This window comes from Lates calcarifer, linkage group LG11 (genome assembly GCF_001640805.2).
Source record: "Lates calcarifer isolate ASB-BC8 linkage group LG11, TLL_Latcal_v3, whole genome shotgun sequence".
Taxonomy (NCBI): domain Eukaryota; kingdom Metazoa; phylum Chordata; class Actinopteri; family Centropomidae; genus Lates; species Lates calcarifer.
In genome coordinates this window covers 10,616,527-10,635,115 of record NC_066843.1, presented here as the reverse complement: position 1 = coordinate 10,635,115, position 18,589 = coordinate 10,616,527, and the positions used below count along the sequence as shown (strand labels likewise).

Genomic DNA, 18,589 nt, shown 5'->3' with positions numbered 1-18,589 from the left:
AGCTGGTTCAAACTTGTTGCAAGGAAACTGGTGTGTTGTGCTGTGCTGTGCTGGGAGGTCTGGGAGAAGAGCCCGAGGGGCGTGATAAACGAGACATACCTACAGGAGCAGAGACGCAGACAGCGTGCGCACACATTATCAGCCAGAGGTGACAATCAGCAGGGAGCCATAGGTCAGCCAGCCAGGTGGTCTGCCCTCCACCTTGTCCATTCATCTGGATCGCATAGCACGAGGCTGGCCCGAGGGCGTTTGTGGCTGGAAAACGCTGCATGGAGAAAGCACTGACTGCAGCAGCTGGTTTAGTAATTAATGTAACTATTTTAATAGGGCAATGAAGTTCATTTTAAGGATGGTACCAGCGCTGTAAAATGAATGTAATATTTTGAAAATGAATTTCCCCCTGCTAAAGCGATTTATGTGACACGTTTCTCCCACTGAAGCCTCTTTTTTTCCTTTTTTTAACAAATGTAACTGCACTGCAACAATTGCTCATTCCTCAGCGTAACATTGCATGAGTAACTGTGTGCATAAAGTATGTGAGCTATAGCAAAATGACTAATACTGGCTGGTAACAGGCAGGGTCATGACAACCCCTGTGTGGTAAGCAACAGTCTTATAGCGCCGTCATGGTTACATTCACGGGTCAGCCTCCCTGCCTGGCTGTGCACTCTCACTGCAACGCATGAATCATGTTTCTTGTAGGTGTACAATTTGCATCATGGTGGGAAAGGGGGAGTCAGAGAAGGAGAGAGTGACCGTTATGTGTGTCAGGTGAAGAAGTGAGTAAAAGGGGAAAAACAAGCAGGTGAAGATGATGCATTGCAGATTTTCTCTGTTGGTCATTTTAATGTCTCTTTTGTGTTTTGATGACTGTTCTTATAAATTCTGCTTTAATCAAGATGAATGCGGAGGAAAAAAATCTTAAACTCGAACTTCAGACGAAGAAGCACGATGCAGATGTGAGATGGAGAGGGCGGCAGAGGTGGTGAGAGGAAGATAAAAAGAAAATATTTACACAAAGGAGGGAAAAAAAAACAAATCACCAAAGAAGAAAAAAGAAGAATCACATTTACGAGGGAGAAGAAAAAATTAAAACAAGATTCAGAAATTATTCTCTCTCCCTGCAAAAGCTGCAAAACTTTTCTGCATGAGCTATTAGGCAACATGTTTACTGGCAACTGCGGATTGTGTACCTAACAACATTAACCCCATTAAATGGTTTTATAGATGCTGGTGCACAGTAAATCTAGCCATAAAGACGCTGCGGAGAGGACGTTCTCTGAGTGAGGTGATGACTCCCGTTTCTCCCCCTGGGCCACACATAGTTCCCAGTGAGAGTAGCGTAGGAAAAAGGGGGGAAATGTTTTAAGAATGTGGTGGATATGAGTTGCATGGCCCTTAGGGAATTGGAGTGTGTTTCTCAGCCTGGATGAAGTCTGTCTGTTCTTATCATCTATTTCCATGGTAGGAAGGAGTGGACATTTGAGGAGTTTTGACCTTGTGAACCCAAATATTTTTTAAGCTGGTGTTTTGGGTAAATTGTAGCTGAGTGTAGTTTCATATCTTTTATAATCAGAATGAATCAACGAGGAAGTTCTAATAAGATTTTTACCAGATTTAGGGAGAAAAACCCGGATTTATTTTCATCATTGTCAGTGGTCTTTCACACTCCACTTGAATATGCCTGAAAAATGTCTCTTTTCTGTGACATTGTTTAAATATCTACAGTATTATACAGTCCTGACACCTTTGGATATGTGCAAAAGAGCTTTGTCACCTATAACCCAATGTCAACTTGATCCTGAACTCTGACCCCTGCAACGAAAGCAAAGAATCTCACACTTCAGTGTGCTGGGGAACCATAAAAAGATAGCAGCACTGACAATAGAAACTCAATATACTGATAGCTGCACATTCACAACGGTTATGATACCTGCAGCTGTTATATTTCCTCACCAATGAAAGCTATTACATATTTTCCACTGGGCATCCCAGTTCTATGACACCTCATAATGTCAAAGACTAAGTGGATTGCCTTGCAACAGACAAACAAACACAGATTTTAACCTTGTGTCTCCCCCAGCACCACCCAGCCATATCATGAGCACGCATGAGTCACGGACACAGGGAGCAGGTCCTTTGTAGACTACAGAGTGATCTCCTCCCTCCTCCTCGGGGTAGAATTAGGCAAAGCTAACTAAAGCCTGAACTAGCTCATCAGTGTCTGTGATGACAAAGTTGATTACATTAGTGGGCTGCGTCTTGATGTTTTCAGCACGGGGCTGTGTGATATTCGACACGAGCTGATGTCTTGTAATAGGCCCATTAGAAACGACGGTAACATTTATGGTTGGGTTACTCATGTACACACACACACACTTACACACTTAAGTAATTCAGGTGAAACTTCCCAGGAGCAAAGGTACATTCCAGAGGCTGGTAGTGCTATAGATTGGACTTTATGAAATTATCCAGAGCAGAGTGCATATCCAGGGCAACTTCTACTCACATAAACAAGGAGCAGCACAGCGCACACACACACTCACGCACACAATCACACATAGAAAGACTCCAACGCACACTGTTACTGCTTGTTCACTGAATAATAAGTAGTATAGGAGGAGGTGGGGGGCAAGTACAGGAGCCTTAGTTCCAACTGGTCCTAGACACAGCTGCTCTTTTATAGGGATGATTACTGGCAGCCATTTACAGGCCTTCATCTTTATAACATGCATAGCAACCTGAATGAAGTGCACTGTGGGGCCTCCCAGCACCCCCCTCTTTGGACCCCCTTTTCCTTTAAGGCACTATAGGTGTGCAGGCATTCAGGGGACACAATGCCCAACTGCTCTTTCAAAAGTCACAAGTGCATAGTCAAGTCCACCTCTGGGATCAGAAAATTACACCACATGCACATATAAATGCACAGAGCTGGTGATACGAGGTATGCAGGGCAAACTTTCAGCTGCAACACATTATACATTACAGCAGCGCACTCCAGTTGTTAAGAGACCGCGGCATCCTCTCCGTGTGATCTCCAGATCTGTCAAACTGCGGTCTGCTCTTGTCATAACTCTGTCTTGACTTTTTCACTCTGTACTCTTCCATGAAAGCCATCCTTAGAGAGCCAGAAATAGGTGTTCGGTGTGAAGGAGAAATGACACCGAAGAGAGAAAATGCTGGGAACACGCTGGACAAAATCTGAGTGTGTGAGTGCGTTTGTGTCTGTTTTTTCACATTCCTCGCAGCCTCAGCATCCAGCTCCTGCAGATTCTAGGGTTTGACCCCATTGTTTAGGTCAGAGATGGGCTCCTGACCGCAGCGTCCGACCGCAACAGCACGGAGGAAGCAGCAGAAAGTGAGCCTCAGTTCCAGATGTGAGGAAAGGAAATCCCATTTAGAAACAAAATCAGGCTTGTAGCTCAGGTATGAACATACCCACACATGCATTCTCTCTTACGCTCACACATACACTGTAAATGTGGGAATCTACTTATGCGCTAACACTTACACACCTGCACTCTCTCATGCACATTCTCCAATTTCCACAAATGGACAGACAGACAGACGTGAAGCAATCCGGGCACAAGTCCTTACATGCAGTTCCCTGTTCCCCCTGTCCCAGCTCCTTTTCCCCTTAAAACACTGCCTCTTTATTCTCGATGAACGAAGAAAAAAAAACACTCTCTCTTTCTACACACACACACACACATACACACACACTCATAGAAAACAGGGGACTTCCAGCCACTGAGAAATAGCAGTGTAATTGCCGGTGCTCTGTTGTCTATCAAGACCTGACCTTTTCAACATGTGTGTGCCGTGTTGGGAGCGGTGGGAACCAGCGTGGAGGAAGAAAGGGGTCTCCCTGGCTCTGTGGTGGTCTGACCCCCCCACACCCCCCCTTTCTCTACTGTGACTCCCCTAAAACTCTGGGAACTCCCACTGCGTCCCCCATGTTCCGTGGGTCCGGAGGCTAGGAGGGGAGAACCCGGCTAAGCCACAAATCAGGGTCTTGGCAGGGGGACATCAAAGGCGGGACAGGACGATGTGGAAAGGACAGAGGGGGAGACAGAGCTGCCCTGTCTCACTGCCGTCCCAAGGGGATGGAGGAAAATGTGTAGAGTGCAGACATTATAGCGGCACAAATGTAAGCTTTCTGTTGGTGCCAATGGGAAAATAACTGACTAGTATTGCCTTACATGAATCTGGCCCTGAAATAAGGACATTAAAGAATGAAACATATACAGGGACATACTCATAATAAACATATGAGAGTTTATAGGATTATACATCAATGGTGAGCGGAAAGAAATGGCTTCAACTTGCAGTGAAAAGTCATCCAAACAAATAGCAAGAAACTGATATCATGAGTAAAAAGTGGATGTGTGATTCATGGGGCAAAATGTATGTAAATCATATTATAAGCAAAATGGATCACTGGGCCCAATGACAAGTCATCTTTACGTTGTTACATGACAGACAAGCTCAGTTCTCAGTGGGGCCACACAAAGCTGTCCTCAGAAATGTATTAGGAGCCTATAAGCCCATAATTACTCCAATTGGCATGTCAGATGGGGCTTTCACTTCGTTATTTACCCTTCCTTCTCCCCCTTGTCTTTCACTAGCCATGGGCCGCCCCACTGATGGTGCAGGGAGCATGAGATGGAGGAACTAGCGGTGGTCATGATGATGGTAGTGGTGATGTGTATATTTGGGGGCAGGGGGCAGGGTTCTATATCCGGGGAGGGGATTAAGGAGATATTTCTCTGGTCGACTTGAGCGACATAAGCCATTTGTGACAGAGGTGAAGAGGAAAGAAAAAGACTTGGAGGGGAAGGAGGAGTAAAGAGGGTGTAAGGAGAAGAGGAGAGGTGGCAAGGGTTTGAAGATCTAAAAAGAAAACTCCCTAAATTAAAGGATGATTAAGACAAATAAGAGAATCCACTTTGATGCACCTGATTACTCACTGTGCCGTCAGCCCCAGGACCTTACATGGCTTGAGGTATGCTATGACATAGACCAGGGCCTTGAATTGTGCATGAGATTTTCCTCAACACAGTGCCATTCCTATAGCAACCACACCTAACTGAGCCATGAAAGCACTTTACCTCCAGGAGAGCAGCCCTGCCCAGTTTATGAGCCATACCGTGATGCTGTTTCGCACGCATCGTGGTAACGATTAAGCCCCCTACCACAACAAGCTCCCAGTTAGCTCCTCTGGAAGCAGCACTATAGCTGCTTTTAAAAAATAATTACAGAAGGTTTTTGGCTTTTATTGTTGTTGTTGTTATTATTGGGGGGGCCATAAAAGTAGTACCAGATACAGATCCAGATCTTGCTCCGAAGGATGTATGTCAGCAAGTGAGGGAGAGAGACAGAGGGGGAAAAAATGAGAAGACAGGATGGTGTTAGCAGGACCCCCATTCCTTTTTTCCTGGCATTCTTCCCTTTATTAGATTATCAACAGTAGAAAGTAACAACAAAAAAGGGAAAATGTTCCTGCCAGAGTTGAAGTGAGATGAGACGTAAACCCCACACAGCACGCACATTTGATGTCATGCAATGTATAGACTGTATGTTGCATGCATGCATACATATGTACGCTAGGATCTAAGACTCAAATTAGAAAAATAACTTTTTTTGGTCACCAAGCCTTTGATGCCAGCCCATACTGTCATTATGGTAGACAGACCAGAACCATAATAGCACCTCTCCGCCTCCTCCTCTCCTAGGACTCAAGATGAAGTGTCAAAATCCAGAGGCAGAGGGAGATCACAACAAACTGATTATCAACAGGAAGTGGCTCCATTATGGGCTTAAAGATAGGAGAGAGTGCTCTCTGGTTACAGCACTCACTCAAATCCACACATTCCTGCAGGGTTTAGAGAGAGCCGGGTCACCCCTGCGGACTCCCGCGGGCTCCCCAGCCACTGCCTCAGCTCAGGGGGCACTGCTTAAGGTACAGCTGGGATGTTGGAACAGATCCGGGGGCACTTGAGGAGGGGCCGGAGGGTTGTGGATGTCTAGGGTGGCCTGGCAATCAGGAACCACTTGACAGCCTTTGCCTCGTGACTTTGCACACCTGCAGTGAGGGGTTGTGTTGTATGGGGTGTGGGGGGTGAATCCTCTGGGATGTGATGATTGACTCAGTGAAGCACTCACATAATAGAACCAAACACATGTTCATTCCAGGGAGGATGCCGATGGAAGAATGTCACACCCAGTCCAATTTGGAGAATCACATCTCGAGAACTGAAAATTGATTTAGAGACAAGAGATGCTTTAAGCTCTGGAATCTTAAGAGCCTGAAGCAAACCATCCATCCAAAAATGTCCCAAAGCCAAAGATCTATTAACATTATCTCAATGGGCTTTTGAGACCATTGTTTTAACAGTCCAACAGGGACTTTTTGCTCATTGCATTCCTTCATCTTCCTAATGTGATTAGAACAGAGTTCAACTACTTTTATGATCTGCACTCAAAACCCTAACGATTCCTCAGAGAGTAGGAGGCTCTGAAAAAAGGGAACAATTGAGACAATTGCTGAGCTGCCTCCTCAGGGAGTGAAGTCAGCGCTGAAGTGAAGAGATGGATTGTGCTGGGTCGGGATCAACGTGGGCAGGAGATTGCGGAGTCATGTGCATGATGGAATATCTCACTCAGAAAAATGCTACTGACCCATTTTTTTCCCCTTGAGCATGCAAAATGTCGGGAGAACATTTCAGTCTTTTGTTTGCTTTTTCTACACTTCGTTTGGAGGAGAGTCGCCGAGGCTCAGTTGGCTGGGAAGTAGCTTTCAAACTGAGGCCAAAACTGAGGCGAGGCAGGGAGGCCTGGTCTCAGTGTTGGTACATGTATACATGTGAATTATTTACTTGTCGTCCAGCAGGAAATGAGGAACGATAACAAGCTTGGGAAAGAAAGGCAGAAAAACAAACAGATGGTATCTCGTCCCCTCCTTCATTTCTTCCTTTCCCCTTTTTTCTCCTTTCTTTTCTTGGAGGCAGCCGGCCGTGTCTTACTGGGGACAAACAGTGAAGGACATGTCACTTTAAAGACAGCAACAGGAAGAAGACATAATTTCAAAGTAAATCATTTTAATTACTTACAGTTGGCTCTCAGCTGTTTTATGAGAACGATGATTGCCTTGTTTAAGCACAACTGCAATGATTTCACATGTCACAGTCTATTTACAGGTCTTATTGTTGTATAAACCCTTGTGGCTCCAGGGGGAGCTATATACGCGATGTCTAATAAGTTGCTATAAATGATGTCACTTGCCTGCTCCTCATCTCTGCTTGAGGATACATTAGTCAAGCCACCACTATAACACACCCAAATCTGATAACAGTTTTGACAAGACTTGACAAACGTGTGGAATGAAAAAAGATGATACCTCTGACAATATGATAAGAGTGCAAAACTAAATTGGTGTTGTATTCTTTCAAGGAACTTTTCTGTAGTAATGACAAAGCTGACCACTCTACAGAGTGACAACCAAGTTATTCAGTCATCACTATGTAGAGGATCTGCTGTTTAACTGAGCCGGACCTTGTGATGATCTCCTGACCCAATTTTTGACTCTCCTTCTCCCCCCGCCATCCCTAACCCCCACAATCCCATCATCCTCACTATTGCTCAGTCACCTGTGACCGGGCCTGGGTGGTGACCTATGACCCCAGAAGGTCACGATTAGCTGTTGAGAATCAGAGCAGCAGAAAGTGGGAAACTGTCGGAGATGAGATGCCCCTGGGCCGTGAGTTTCGACCCAGCCGGGCTGAACTCTGCTCTGGAACAGTCAGGTCGCCACACCCAATATATCCAGATGAGAAAAGAGCTGCGTATCAAAGGCTGTGGTCATTAGTGCGGGCGGTTGGGGGTTGATTTTTTTTTTCTTTCACCAGGGTGTGTGGATCATGGAGGAGCAAGAAGGCAGGGAGAATCAATGGAGGTTGTAGTCTAGTGTTGGCAGGCATTTTAATTAGCCTGGATCTCTCCAGACAAGGGGATAGAGGGGAGCTGGGAGATGGCGGCTATGGGAACACAGAGAACAGCAGAAGAGGACAGGAAACAAAAGAAAGAGAATTGGGAAGAAATAGAGAGAGGGAGGGTGAGGGGTCACATGCCCAGGGGCTACACTCACTGTGCCAAATCTAAATATGCACCACCAAATAAAACATCCTCTCAGGAGACCAAGGGTGGCTGTGTCTGGTTATGGGATGCAACAAATATACATGCAAGCATGCCCACACACACATACCAAATAACTCCCAGCCATCTTATCTTGTAAATTTTTGGCAATTGTTATATAAAACTTGCAATTTGGGGAGGATGCACCTAAGAAGCCATCCTGTAAATGAGGCGGTAAAATGTTCCCATGCTCTTCAAATTTTTATCTCAGTGGCTCTCAGTGGACTTCACACCACTCGGGAGTGCACTTAAAAACCAAGTGAAAGCATATTAAAGGCCCTGTCGGTGCAGCTGGCACAGCGTTTCTTAACATTCCTCCTCCTCCTCCTTGTGCATGTTCATCTCCTTCTCCACCTCCTTCTTTATCCTCTACATCCTCTCCGTCTCCTCCCTCTCCACCTCCCCACCAGCTCACTGAGTTGGGCCTTTTGTTTGTTTGGACAACAAAACACACAGGACTCCTGCGCTAAACACACTCCGATGTGGGAGTAGCTGGGAGTTGTAGTAGAGTCAAGCTGCAGCAGCAACAAAAAGGATGGAGGGAGTAGTAGGAAGGATGGTGGTGCAGTTGGGGTCATTCATCCTCCCAAGTCACTGCTTCTGCTGCTCTCCTCCTCTCATGAACCACTTCTGTTTAGTGCATGGAAAAACACATTTGCACGCTTAAAAACAACTAGAAACACGAACAAGAACATTTAACCAAATCTTATGAGAAGATATTACAATGTATAACTCGGAGGCCTTCAAAACATCTCTGGCTGTGATCAACTTTCAGCCTTTGTTACCTGAACTGATGTCAGTTTAGCAGGTGAAATGTTTTTGGTCTCTGTGTTACAAGCTCAGTGGGACCACAGGAGCTACATGACAGACTATGGGACTATGAAAGGACCCAAACACAGAACTGAACGACCCTAAATTAAAAAGTCATTGCAGGAGTGTGTGAAAGTGTGTGCATTTCATTGTGTTCTCTTATTCTCACACAGGCACGGTGCCAGGATATCAAGGCTTCACCTTACTGCTCATGCGACAGTGCCAAGATTTGTCCTCAACTGGCCCACCCAGGATGACCCAGAAATGGCCCTGCCTAATCAGGTGCTATGGACTCATGCACACACACACACACACACACACACACATATTAACTCAGGTCAGTTCAGGTCAGTTTTCACTCTGGTGTTAAGATGGACATGGTGGTTGTTTGACTGAACACCACTTATTAGCTTTTTTCATTAGACTAAAAGTGAAGCCTTTAGCTTCATGCTTGACCTTGGAAGTAGTAGCTTAACAACACCAACTTTCAAGGTCCACTTACTAGTTTTTCCAGAACTTTCAGCCATGTCATCCTGTATCTGTCCTCCTTCTGGGTGTCTAGAATTACCGACTATTTCTCAAGCTGTTAGTTTAGTTTGATGCCTTGCTGAAAGAGCAGCAGCATCCTCTCCAAGGGAGCCAAAGCAAGAGAAAAGCTTTAACTGTTATCCAAGAAAACTTGCTGAGAAGAAAGTTAGAATTCCTTTAAGAGTCAGCAGTTTTAAAATTACGGAGTCAAAATGCATAACCGTCAGTGTGGTCTGAAGCAAAATCACAGCATATAACTTACCAAATGCTACATGCAAGTGACTGCACTTGCACGAAGGTTTAAAAAACAACAACAACAACAAAAAAAAAGAAATTGTTCTGATATGTTATTCGTGGTTAACTGCCATGAGTTGACACATCTTTTCGTGCTGGAAATCAAACCCTAGATCTTTTGCTGCCTTTGCAAGATGGAGCAGAAATACTTGTTTCCCTGAGCTACAAACCCCAAACCTGTGTGTTTATGGGTTCGTGTGTTAGTGTGTACTGTCAAAGTGATGTAGGTGTGTGCGTGAGTGAGGGTGCATGCGTGGGGAGGAGGGGTACTAAACTCGATGTCGGCAAGTCGGGGGCACATTCCTTAGTTGATTTAGTGGGCATTAAGATGAAGAGGAATGTGTCGAAGCTGTGGAGGCTTTAGTCCGCTGTGGTGTAAACTGGCTGGGAGGAGCTCTGAGGCTTTCTGACAGCTCAGACTGACGGATGACTGACACTTGGCTTAATGTGAGAAGGATGGAGAGCAGAGAGGAGTGGAGGGAGCCAGACAGGGTGGGGGTGGGGGGAGAGAACAGATGGAGGTGGTACCTGTGAGGAAGAAATGTGAAAAGTGTGATTGAAGAGGACAGTTTGCACTTCAGAGAAAGAAAAGGGGAGATTAATAGAGATATAATGTCTCGGGGAGCAAGGGTGTGGACTTAAATGGCATGAGATGAGATAAAGGCAAGGAGAGAACTAAGTCAAGTCAGGAGAGGAGGAGAGGATGCCAGAAGCTGGGATAAACGGAGAAGGAATGTGAAAAAAGTCACATTCACTGTGGGACAAGGAGGGGCTGATCAAGAGAAAATAACGACTCAAATCAAAAGGATTTCAGAGGCTTATCTTTATTTGCTCAAGATGGTTTGATAGTTGAAAGAAAGAGATACAGAGAGAGAAAATACAGAAAAGTTCTTTTCTTAAGGTCCCGTTTTATGCAACATCAGTCGCTGGGTCAGTTGTGCAACTTTTGACAGAAAAGTAGATCAAAGGAAAGGAACACAAGTATATATACACACATATATATATATTTTTTTACCTCTTTCTTTTATGTATTCAGAACATAGAAGTCATGTCTTAAAAACAGCTAAATCAAATGGCTGTATTGACCCAACGTTACGAACTCTAAAGTGGTGCAAAAGCTTTCATCTAGCAATATAACATAGAACGAAATCAGCTTAAAAAAGCATCAGGTAAGTTGTGCGTGTATGTGTATATCTGTGTGTGTTGAAGATTTATTTAGTCCTGAGACAGTGTAAGCATATACAGTATGGTTGTGTGTTTCATGTCAGTGTGTTTCACACTCTGTGTGTATGTGGACTGGACTGGTAACACTACTGCGCCCTTGGAAGCTCCACACGGCTCACAGATCAGACTGAACCGCTTTGGGGGGAATATTGAGACAGAGAGGATCTTGAGGGGGGAAAAAAAGCAACTCTTAAATTAATTTGGCTGCCACATGCCACATAATATTAAAATCTTAACTTAACACATCACTGCCTCTAAGAACACCCCACCCCCAACTGATAACAGCAGCAAAAGCACATTTAAGAAGCACTAAAAATGAATGAAACAGCCAAGAATTTATTTTTCCTCATACCTCTACATCTACATTTTAGGGGAACAGAGGTCTGTGTAGTGCTGGTCTTATTTGGCCTAGAAATGGCACCACGTACACTCAGAGGTCAAAAAGAAAAAGGCAAACCACAGCCAGCGAGCAAAGAAATGTGGACTCACTTCCTCCCGCTGTTCGTAAACATGACTTTACTTCCTTCTTATTTCCTGAATTCATCCGTACCCTTCATAAATTCACGAAAGTGCAAACGCCATTCTTTGTCAGTCTAGAGGCATGCATCATATACAGCTGATCGCACTGTATATATGACTCATTTACAGAACATAATGAACCGAATGATCTCTGTCCTCGCTGATGTTCATACTCCTGCATGTTTTTGTTGACATAAAGCTACGTGACAGCACAGGTCAAGTCAAAGTGCACAAGATCAAAAGAAAGAAATGCGCAAAAATGGAGAAAAAAAAAAGGCAGGAAATGAGCGCCCTGTCATTGTAGATGTAAAACCCATGTCCTTTACCCCCACATCCTCACCCCTTCCCACCCACTGACCAAAACTCTGATGCTGATGCTGCCCACCCCTGCTGGTGGGGCCCACAGGGGCCGACCTGTCACACGGTGAGAGAGATGAAGCTGTTGTATCTCTGGATGTTCCTCTTGAGGATCTCTGAGCACGGCCCCAGCACACGCTCGAAGCGGGGCCTGTCCAGCTTCACACACTTGAGCGGACCGCGGGCGACTACGGTGGCTGCCCTGGGACGGTTCAACAGCAGGGCAATTTCACCTGGTGGAGGAGAGGAGAGACAGTCAGCTGGGGTGTCATTTAATGTGTTCCGAACAGCATGAAGAAGTTATGAGGAAACACCATATGCTAACCGAGAGCAATTTCCTGGAGAAAAGGATTAAATCAGTGATTACAACACTGTTCATTTTGTAATATTCTGTTTTCACTCCAAGCACTTTTACTCATTTTGATTTACTTGTAAACATATTAAACATTTACAGAAATGTCCAATATTTGAAGAACAATTTTTTTTGTTTACTCAGAAAAACTGATTTTAATAATTGATTTACAGTAATGTGCAATCATCAATCATTTTTAGGCAAATCGATAGAAAAAATGACATGAGAACTTGCAGCTTTTCTTTATCTTATGTGCTTCTAAACAGAATAGATTCTGTATTTCGTACTGTCAGTAAGATAAAACATGGCACCTGATGAGGTCACCTTGGGATTTGGGAACTTGAGATGGACATTTTTCACTATCATCTAATACCGTGACACAGACCAAATAATCAACCCTTAATCAAGAAAATAATCAGCTGATTAAGAGATTAAGTGTAATTGAAAACTGCACCTTTCCCATAATCATAACATTTGGAACATTGTCTACAGGTTGAGTTAATTCAAAACTGTTTTGCAATTCAATCACCTTTTGACCTCTCTCAGCAATGTGATATCCAGGAATTGCTACTTTTATTTTTCTTAATTTCTTAATTTGTATTAATACCATTAATACTAAAATCAAAGGTATTATAAAAAAAATAACAATAGCTTTTTATCAGCCAGACAGAAGACAGAAAGGTTTCCATCGGCCTACAGCCACTCACCAAAGTAGTCAGAGGGTCCGAGGCGTCCAACCTCCACATACTCCTCATTGTCAGATCTGCGCTGCAGAACAGAGGCTATTCCCTGGAGACAGAAAAGAAAACAAGAGTTAAGGGAAAGAAAGGAGAGAGCGAGAGACAAGAGAAAGAACAAGATGAGACGGAGAGAAATTGGGTGGGGCGGGAGGGAGGAAAGGATGGGAGGGGGAGAAAAGGAGGAGTTTTTTAGCAAGGGGCTGAAAATCATCAGGAGGATTAAGCCAAGGAGAAATTCCTTTGCTTCATAAGAACACAGGTGCACAGGATTTAGCCCACTTTTCTGTGGGACGGACACCTGCTCTGTGGGACGCATACGAGCAGAAACAGAAAACGACACACACACACACATATTCCAACATGGGTGTGTGATACAAAATCTGATTGGTTCTGCTTTATTTCCTCCAGAGTGTAATAAATACAAACATCTAAGCCCATTAGAGGCTGAACTGATTTCTCAGTGTCTCCATCATATAATCCCCTTTATCTGCATTCACCAACAAAATGGAAACAACTGTATTGTCCAAGACTGAGGGAGCTCCAATGTAGTGTCCCTAATTGACCCAAAAACACTATCACACACACACAAACTCAGTATGGTCCAAATAGCATTGTCCCTCGCTAACTCACATGGTATATCACACATTTGCAAACTCAAACAGACAGGCAATGATCTCACACACACACACACACACACACACACACACACAGAGATGGATGCAGAATGAAAATCACATGCAAATGCACATACACACACAAATATAGTGAGAAAATCAACAGCTGATGTCTGCTGGACAGAGTGGCTGGATTCTCTGACCAGCTACGCTACGCGTATTACTATCACCCGCTGCTTGTTGCATGTGTGTGTGTTGTGTGTATGTGTGCGTGTGTGTACTCACACAGTGACTCATCTAAAAAGTATAAGGGAGGAAATTTGATTTCCGTTCACTCTGCTGCCCAACAGATGATAACAGTTCATGTAGTTGTATCTTGCAGCTGTTGACTCTTGCGTGTGTGTGTGAACGAGCACATGTTTTAATATTTATCTCTGCATTTGAGCCACCACGAACCGTTTTGAGTCGTGCTCCATGCCCTAAATGCCCACACTTACATGTAACTGTCAGTTACTTGATGACTCATTTCTCTTAAGCATAACTGTGTGTGTGTGTGATGGAGCATACTGTATGTTTGGCATGCATATGTTTAGACAGAGGCAAAAATATGTGTTTTCAGTGTCGACGTCTAGACATTCTCATGTACTCAACTCCAGCTGTAATTGGTTGTGAGTAAAAAATCAGTCGGGGAACTTCCCAGCTTGTCTTAGACCGCCCTGTAAAACAGACTTGACCGTTCCAGCGCTCTCTCAGTGTCTCTAATCCTTCTCTGCTCTCTGCTCCCTGTGCTGACCAGGCTAATAATGCTAAATATGAATATAATGAGCCTTAATGAGAAACCCCAAAACTGCCAGCGACTTGCTGTAGACATACAAAGGTGGGACTGTATTTCAGTGAATGGGTTGTGTGTATGTGTGTGTGTGTGTGTGTGTGTGTGACCTGAGTGAGTTTGTGCTTGAAATGAACTGTGGAGAAGTGGGGGATATTGTTGAAATAAGTGGAGAATACTGCAGGGGTGTCACTTCCACGTAATACCTGACTAAACTCTGTGCTGTGAATTTAGGTGTGGAGTGGAGTGGGGGTCCCTTCATTACTTTACAATAGAGCAGTGATATCGTGGCTGAAGATGTTGAGAGTATTGGGCTTATTCTTCACTCCTCTAAACAACAACCAACCGATGTCCTTGTGTGGTCTTAACTTGTTTTGACAAGCTTGATAGAAGATGAGGAGCGAAAATCACAACCACTTGGCTAATGCGTGAATTTCGTCTGATTAGGTCTACTGATTAAAGATTAGCCAGTCCCAGTAGCTGAACTGATTACCCAGGACAGTTATCTGAGCTGCACTGAGCGTGAGGCTGAAGTCTAGAGGCAGGTAACTTCCTGTGTCTGCTCTTCTGGGTCTTAGTGCTGCTCCACACCACTGACTAAATGCTTCTGAGCAGGCAGGAGCAAGCAGCAGAGAAACAGCTGGTGTTTGCTTTTGTGGTTGACTAAAATGCTGCTATGCTGACCAGTTCAGCTTTTCACAGCGTATTCTATGGCATTTAAAACACAATGTGAGCACAGCATGAGGAAGACTACAGCAAGTACAGCCTACATCACCAAGAGGAAGAGGGGAATAAAGATTAAGAAGTTAGTGCTGATCTGTGTCCTTCTCATCCAAAAATTCCACTCTTTTTAAGGCATCTTGGTGGCTTCTGAGTTAAGGTGCCGACTGTGAGCGGCAACATCCCCTGGTTTGACCTTTGTTGCATGTCATATCCTGATCCCTCGCTCAGCTCATTTCCTTTCATCTCTCTCCTGTCAGCTGCCTAATAAGGTATAAAAATGCTTTGAAAAATAAACATTCTACACATAGCTAGTCATGGCTGTTGAGTAAAGGTTGTTACATTAACTCTTCATAAGGTGACCAAAAAAATGAAATCCCATGAAATCGTACAACATTGTCTGCACCATCTCCCTTGTTTAATCTCAAGTGTAAACACTGCTACGACCACTTTTAATGAATTTCACTACAACGCACCGAGCAAGCAGCTTCAGTTCAAAAGTAGTATTAAACAGAGAGAGACGTGAATGGGGAGAGCCTGGGGGGGCGACGGGGCATTGAAGCTCCTGTGTTTACAACCAGTTGATTCCTCTCCTTTCCATTCATGTCCAAACAAAGAAAGTGAAACAGTGCAGCACCATCAAGTACAGTAGTTCATTCGTGAACAGGCCTCATCCAGTGTGGTCTAGATAACCATCTCACACTGTACCACCCCAGGGGCAGCGTTCTGCTCCACAGATATTTCTTTTATAAACATCGGAGATCCTCCTCACCACGCCGCCCGACGCAGGGTGCGAAGGACTGGCAAAAACAAAAGATAACAGAGGAGTACAGGCACAGAGAGAGGGAAAAACAAACAAAGTACGAATGAATACTAAACAAGACGCAGAGACATAGTGAGGAGAGAGAAAAAAGGAAGTCGGAGCCAACTTAAAAGAGTAAGTACGAAATCATCACTGGTCACATAACACTCCTTACTGTCCTTAACCAAAATGCTCTTTAGCGGCCGCCCATACCTAAACACATACCACACACAGAGCATAGCAAGTCAGCTCGTGGTGACATGTCAAAATGTAGCGTCTTGCATACAGGAAGTAGCGACTGCTGGATCGACAACAGGCGTAGAGCGGAGAGAGAGAAAGTCACAAGCAGAGATGGAGGAAGAAAGGTGATATCCTGAGTAGCCTGTTCATGAGGCCACCCAGTACCAGCAGGGTCTGCACCTTCTCACTCAAACGCCAACACACACACACACACACACACACACACACACACACACACAGAGATAACTAACTCGACACACTGGAGGACAACAGCTCTTCTTACAAGAGCTCTTCTCTTTCATACATGAAACAGCTTTTGAACAGGTTTTTTTTTTTCAAAGAGAAAATATCTGAAAAATAGTTTAAACCAATTAAGACCTGTTAATCTTTACCCTGTGGCTCCACACTTGCACTCAGACAAAAATGACTTCATTCATTAACTGCATTGATCTTGAGCCTGTACTATGCTCCATTAGCTAAATTGCATTTCTGCACATACACGTGAGTTAGAGTTACAGGCCATCTATGACCCACTGGGACCCTTTACATCCCCTCAGCGTGATTACTTTTGTGTGGGGTCGAAGGACAAATATTAGACAACGAATTGAGATCGATGACCAGAAGTGATGAGAGTGAACACGTGAGCAGAGAGGAACGAACAAGATGAGGACGAACAATGCTCCCCTGAATCTACTGTATTTGAATCACACAAGTCATAAAAATGACCGACCTGACAAAAAAAGATTTGGACCTTGACTTTGACTTTAACACTAATTATTCAGTGATTTCATTTGTTTAGTTGTTAGACGAGAAATTTTAAAGATGGCACATTTGAATTTTTTTTTTTTTTTTTTTTATTATTTCTATAAATTTACTGTTTAAATGTTTAATATGGTGATTTGTTTTGGTCATGACTTGGGACACGCGTTCAACAGTGCCAGTCACAATATGTGATGGATTGCTTTTTGTACCCATGCTGTTTGTAAAGAACTTTGATAGATCTTAATTTTTTCTGCGATGCAGGTGGCATGAATGAAAGTTGAAAATATAAGTGGTAAAACAGTTGGTCTAATTATTAATGAGTGCTCTTAATCAGGCAAAGTGTTAAGGAAGCTTGACTTGGACGACATAGTGACAGACAGTAAGACTGCTGCTTTAGGAGCAAGTTTCAAAACTCGCACTGATGTCTTCCTCTCTGATGTTCAACAAGCTTCTTAACCCCACCACCACCACCACCACTATTTCAGGATACAGAAGATATGGTGCTGGGTTTGGGTGTTATCAGCATGACGAAGAAAGAGTGTGCATGTTGGGTGATTAGAGGTGTGAGCCCTGAAATAGGAAGGAAAGAGCAGGAGGAGCTGATGCGAGGGAAGGTGAGGCAGAGTCTTCACGGTCCCTGGAGTTCTGTAAAGGCTTGTTTGTACAGTGTGAGAAAAAAAATGTAAACATGTCACTTTTCATTAGGGCCCCATTCCTCCTGGCAGAAGAAAGTGATGTCTCTATACCTCCCTTTTGTAAATCCTCCCCATCAGCAGCATGTAATTAGTGATTGTGGGGTTTGTCTTTGGCTGATGCTCCAAAACCGCAGAAACAACAAAAGAGAGTGAGAAGAGACAGAAGAAGAGAGAGAGAGAGAGGGAGGGAGGAGGGGTCAGAATGAGAGAAAATGGGGGAGTTTTGACTGAACAAAGTGCTGACATCTCAGCCTGGTTTGATCAAAAGAAATAAAGGTGTGCACATTTAGAAAAAGACTCACGAGTGGAGAGGATGTGCTCCAAGTTGCGGTGAGCCTGGTCTTACCGTGTGACACACACATAAAATCCCTCTCTCCCTCTTTACATGTGGTCCTTTTTGAATCAAGCTCCTCTCTACCCATGTGTCCCTCCCTGCCCTCTTTGACTCATCCTTCTCTCTCTCTCTCTCTCCCCGTCTCACTCTTTAGTCTCCCTCCCGGGAGGCTGGGTCTCCTGACCCCGTGTGAAAGTCAGCAACACACATTCCACCACAGTCCACCCTGCTCTGGGAAAGTCAGGCCCTACTGCATGAGAGACGGAGAGAGAGAGAGAGAGTGAGGGAGGGAGGGAACAGAGTTGCTGAGAGAGCTTAGAGGAAAATGAAAGATAGACAGGAGAAAAGGATTAAAGAAAGAGACAAATACTGCTGTTGGGTGATGGAATGAGTAGAAGTGAGGTAGAAAAATGTTATGCTTAGGAAAAGTTTAAGAAAGTTGCCCATCTATCTCAGTGATGAGTGTGGGTGCACCCCTCCTGTTATAAAAAATGATGAGGCTAACAGTGTCTGGTGTGACAAGCTCACATTAACCTAGACGACAAACTGGAATGTGCTGGCTGCCTACTACGACTG

At 44.3% G+C, this 18,589-nt stretch overlaps 1 protein-coding gene across 3 annotated transcripts in view; it reads right to left on the bottom strand.

The window, feature by feature from the left end:
* Window positions 1-10,633: 10,633 nt before the first annotated feature.
* prkar1b (protein kinase, cAMP-dependent, regulatory, type I, beta) overlaps window positions 10,634-18,589 on the bottom strand; it is a 60,713-nt gene continuing 52,757 nt past the window's right edge. For all 3 annotated transcript variants that reach the window (XM_018680855.2, XM_018680854.2, XM_018680856.2), the window contains 2 exons: window positions 12,985-13,066; window positions 10,634-12,158 (listed from right to left, as the gene is read on the bottom strand). In XM_018680855.2, the coding sequence (XP_018536371.1) occupies window positions 11,986-12,158; window positions 12,985-13,066 (255 nt within the window). In that variant the 3' untranslated portion in view covers window positions 10,634-11,985. The remainder of the gene's footprint in view (window positions 12,159-12,984; window positions 13,067-18,589) is intronic.